The following is a 4,275-nucleotide window of genomic DNA, read 5'->3' on the forward strand; positions in this document are numbered from 1 at the left end:
TGGCCTTTAGGGTAAACCGTTTTTCTAATTTTTTTTTCTTAAATACTCAGAAAAATATGTAGATCATTTTTACAAAAAAAAAAAAAAAAAATCGCAGAAATTCAATTATTTAAAAAATAGCCTTTTTTAAAAGTAGCTTTAGATTGAAATATCTCGGAAACTACGCAAAAGTAGTCAAGACATGCTAGGTATCAAATTTAGAAAATTAAATAAGGAACAAAATGAGCTAAACCCGATGTCTCTACGACATTTTTTTTTATTTTTGTTGGTGTATAGTTCCAACGTGTAGAAATACTGGTAAATCGACACCAGAAAAAATTTTCATTAATGTTCCATCGAATTCTGTTAAACGGAAAAATTGGTTAGATGCATGCAGGAATGAAACTCATCATCAACTCGGCTTTATTGTTGTGAAGATCATTTTGACGTAAGTATTTATTAAAAATAATTAAAAATTTCTTTTAATAATTACATAAAATTATAACCTAAAATTGTGATTTTCAACTCATTTCATGAATTGATGATGAATTTCATTCATTTTAGCTTAAAGTGGATTTGGAAAATTGGTTAGAATGGACAATGGTTGGTGGTAACAAACGGATGAGGAATAATATTGTGCCTCATAAATTTATTGAGCAATCAAAATCCTCAAGCATGAATGATGCTCCTTCAATGGATGTAGATCAACTAGGTACTGAAACAATGAATTTAAATATTGCCAAGTTACGGCTGGATCAAATCTCTGGAAGTATAACGGATAATTTAAATTCTGAGTGCACAAACCAATTTAATTTCAATATACAAGAAGATTATGATAAGAACAGATCCAATATCTGCGATGACCGCCCTGCTATTGGAAGTCAAAAACTGAATGTTGGTGTCCAAGTCAAGATAAAGAGTTTAAACAGGAGTGTAAAAGTTCAATGTAAACCTGTGACTAAAGATCGTCCATCATCTCCGATTGAGCAGTTGATAGAAAATGAAAATGCGCATAATTATTGTTCTCAACCAACGAATAATGATCCATTATCAAATCCTTCACCTAATACTACAAATTTATCTTCTAATACAACTGCTAGTTCATTCCCTACTTCATCAGATAATTTCTTAACAACAAATGGAAGTACAGAAAATGAATGGAAAAATACATTTCAACAAGAAGAATTTCAGAAGCGTAATTTAAAGCAAACACGAAAGAATTCGGTTTTCACCTCGTAAATACATCGGGATTCTGAATGATTGCGTGGATATTATTTATATTTTACGTATGGCTAATTTAAGTGACATTGATATATTTATTACGTTAAAAAAAATAAGATTGAATAAAAATTTTACGATTTTAGCTGATAATTTTGGAATGTCCACTTCTAATATAAGTCGCATCTTTACTAAGACTTTGCCAATCATAGCAGAATATCTAAAAGACTTTATTATATGGCCTTCATCAACAAGAATTAAACGTCAGTTGCCAATAAGTTTTCGAAGCCGTTATGCAGCAGTAGAATCAATCATTGATTGTTTAGAAATTGAAATTGAAAAGTCAACAGATCCTGTCAAACAATCATTGACCTGGTCTGAATACAAAAAAATGTAATACGGTTAAATATTTAGTGTCTTGTACACCTGATGTCATAGTTAATTTTATTTCACCTGGATTTGGTGGTAGGACATCGGATGCTGAAATAGTTTCTCAATCTGGATACTTGGATTGTTTAAAACCAGGCGCTGCTGTACTTGCTGATAGAGGCTTCAAACACATAGAAAATTTTGTAGTTGAAAAAAAATGTACATTAATTAGACCACCAACAGTAAGTTCTGAGAAGCAACCAAGTCATAACGAAGTTATAGCAACAAAACGAATCGCCAGTCTCCGTATCCACATTGAAAGACTAATAAGAGGAATACGAGAATTAGAAATTTGTGAATCTCATTCATGTGTAAATATTAAACTTATTCCTCAGATGGATAATATAATGACAATCGCCGCAGCTTTAACTAATCTACAGGGACCATTGATAAAAAAAACATGAGTTATAACAGTTGCTGTTCAATAAAAATGTAATATTTATTGTAAGATTTCAATTTTTGTATTTTTGTTAATAAATAACTTAATTTATTGCAATGAATTAAATAAAAGTTTGAAAATACAATTTTTCCAGAATCTACTTAGATCTTTTAGTAATTTTTCAACTAGTTGTGAGTCATAATCAATGATAAGAGATTTGAATTGTCGTGTTTCTTCAAAAGTTGGGTCTGCTACGATAAACATTGCTTTTTTTCTTCCTGTGAAAAGCATTTGCATCTGCATTTGAGTAATATATTTCATTGAAATTTTATTATAATTTGCAGTGTCAATATAAGTGTGAAAGCTTTTTTCTGACGCCAGGCATTTAATTTCTACCACGAATTGGTCATCTATTGCATCTGGAGAAGCTCCTAAGTATGGGTAATCTTTGGATAAGAATAAACCACACTTTTGGAATTTACGCTTCAACTTCTGCTCAACTTGTTGTAAAACCGTAGCTTCCAGCTCTTTACCTCGTTCCATAGCTTTTGTATTACGTAGTTTTTGGCCTCCAACAAGCAACTCTACTAATGTTCCATTAGGTGTATTACAGCGAGATGCTTCATAAGCTTTCGATGCTGTTATTCGCCCATACCGCAATGAGAACCAAAAGTCACAATCTGCTTGATTTTGAGTTTCTTTTTCTATATTATCACACAAGTCAGGAGACATTCGATTTACACTAAACTGTAAGAAATCATCACATGATATTCCTCCTAAATTAATAAAGTCCACTAATAAATTGTGTATTGAAAGACTTTTTTCAGTATTCTCAGAGTTGAAATACTGCAAGATTTGGCTCTGTACATTTTTTTGTTTTGTTCTATTGACAAATTCTTGCAATGTATTAAAAGACTTAGGTACAGCAGTAGTATTTGTATCAGAAGCAAAATCTTTTACTCGAATAAATTTGATTGCTGACCCAACTTGAGATAAAACTGATTTACGCCAGTAACTTTCAATATCAGTTGGAGATGGTTCTTCAGATCGTCTGTGTAGCCACATCAAAAATGCTATGGAGTGCTTACATCCACCTAAAAAACAGTATAAAAAGAAGTGATTAGTGGTCATAATACTATCGAAATATTCAATTTAGCTTATTATGTAACGTGTGTATTATGTATAAAGTTTAATAGTAGAAAATTATGAAACAAACAAGAACTGTCATGATTTTATTACTTGAATATTGTAAAATTATTTTATTTACCTAACGATGCGGCACAATCATGACACTGAATCGATAAAATTTCTTCATCAACAATATTTAAAACTACAGTCACTCTATATGATTTATTATGTACTCTGTGTTCAGGACAAATAAGACATTTGAGAGTACATTCAGGTCCCTGAAGCTTAACTTGTACATATGCAATGGCTGCATCTCCATATGACTTTCTCCCAGATCTATAATTAAACAAATATTAATTTAAAATAGTGAAATAAATATAGTAGTGACAACTAATAAATACTTTTTCAACTTTTTGATAAAAAATCATCAATTTATTTCTAACTAATATCTAAATAAATAGCTGTATTAAAATATACAAACAGGCTAGCTTTTGCTCCTTTCATTTCTGCTGATACAAAATCAGAATTTGTGGCGAGATAAGTTGCAACCATGAATGCATCAACTCGTGGTAAATTATCAGACCGTGCTTCACTAAAACCAAGATCCACTTTTCGTCGAGGCATTTTTCTTGACATGTTGATATTCACTAACTAAATTGTTGAACTGATGCTTCCCAAAAGTCTTAGTATTAAAACAACATTGACATGTTCATAACCTCCAAACACATTCACTTTAAAATTAGAAAAACATTTCACAAAAATTTGTTTCACTTTTAATTATTTTCAGTAAAATGTGGCATAAAAAATATAATGTGTAAAACCTAAAATTGAAACAAACTTAATTTTAATTTTTTTAGTACCGTAAAATATTATACATGACTTATTGCTCATTCAAATATTCGCGCTACAAACAGCACAATGACGTCACACCAATCACATCAAGTATTACATCACGTGACTTTTATGTAATTTAGGACCACATTTATTTATTAAATTATTTAAATTTTTAAGAACAAAATCGAAAAATGTTTTTTTCAAAAATTTTTAAAAATGATATAGAATGTAAAAATATCAAAAGTTAATGAATACCAAAATCATGCAATTACCCAATTTATATGAATAATTTTCAGTTTATTGAATTT

General features: G+C 30.1%; 2 protein-coding genes across 2 annotated transcripts; one reads left to right on the forward strand and one right to left on the reverse strand.

The window, feature by feature from the left end:
- Positions 1-332: 332 nt before the first annotated feature.
- On the forward strand, positions 333-1,218 carry LOC123273367 (metabotropic glutamate receptor-like protein P). The gene is made up of 2 exons (XM_044740769.1): positions 333-427; positions 544-1,218. The coding sequence occupies exon 2, from the start codon at positions 580-582 to the stop codon at positions 1,216-1,218; it is 639 nt and encodes a 212-aa protein (XP_044596704.1). The 5' UTR covers positions 333-427; positions 544-579.
- Positions 1,219-1,488: 270 nt separating this feature from the next.
- Positions 1,489-3,939, reverse strand: LOC123273368. Its single transcript, XM_044740770.1, has 4 exons — positions 3,615-3,939; positions 3,273-3,469; positions 2,167-3,099; positions 1,489-1,574 (listed from the first exon to the last, which is right to left on the reverse strand). The coding sequence occupies exons 1-4, from the start codon at positions 3,767-3,769 to the stop codon at positions 1,489-1,491; spliced, it is 1,371 nt and encodes a 456-aa protein (XP_044596705.1). The 5' UTR covers positions 3,770-3,939.
- Positions 3,940-4,275: the final 336 nt, after the last annotated feature.

This window comes from Cotesia glomerata, linkage group LG10 (genome assembly GCF_020080835.1).
Source record: "Cotesia glomerata isolate CgM1 linkage group LG10, MPM_Cglom_v2.3, whole genome shotgun sequence".
NCBI lineage: Eukaryota > Metazoa > Arthropoda > Insecta > Hymenoptera > Braconidae > Cotesia > Cotesia glomerata.

What these genes read in the sequence shown, in the direction of transcription:
- LOC123273368 (XM_044740770.1), bottom strand. Translation starts at nt 3,769, where the DNA reads ATGTCAAGAAAAATGCCTCGACGAAAAGTGGATCTTGGTTTTAGTGAA. An exon ending in AAAGGAGCAAAAGCTAGCCT is followed by an intron (nt 3,470 to 3,614) that starts GTTTGTATATTT and finishes GTTTAATTATAG; the next exon opens with ATCTGGGAGAAAGTCATATG. An exon ending in TGATTGTGCCGCATCGTTAG is followed by an intron (nt 3,100 to 3,272) that starts GTAAATAAAATA and finishes ACTGTTTTTTAG; the next exon opens with GTGGATGTAAGCACTCCATA.
- LOC123273367 (XM_044740769.1), top strand. Translation starts at nt 580, where the DNA reads ATGGTTGGTGGTAACAAACGGATGAGGAATAATATTGTGCCTCATAAA.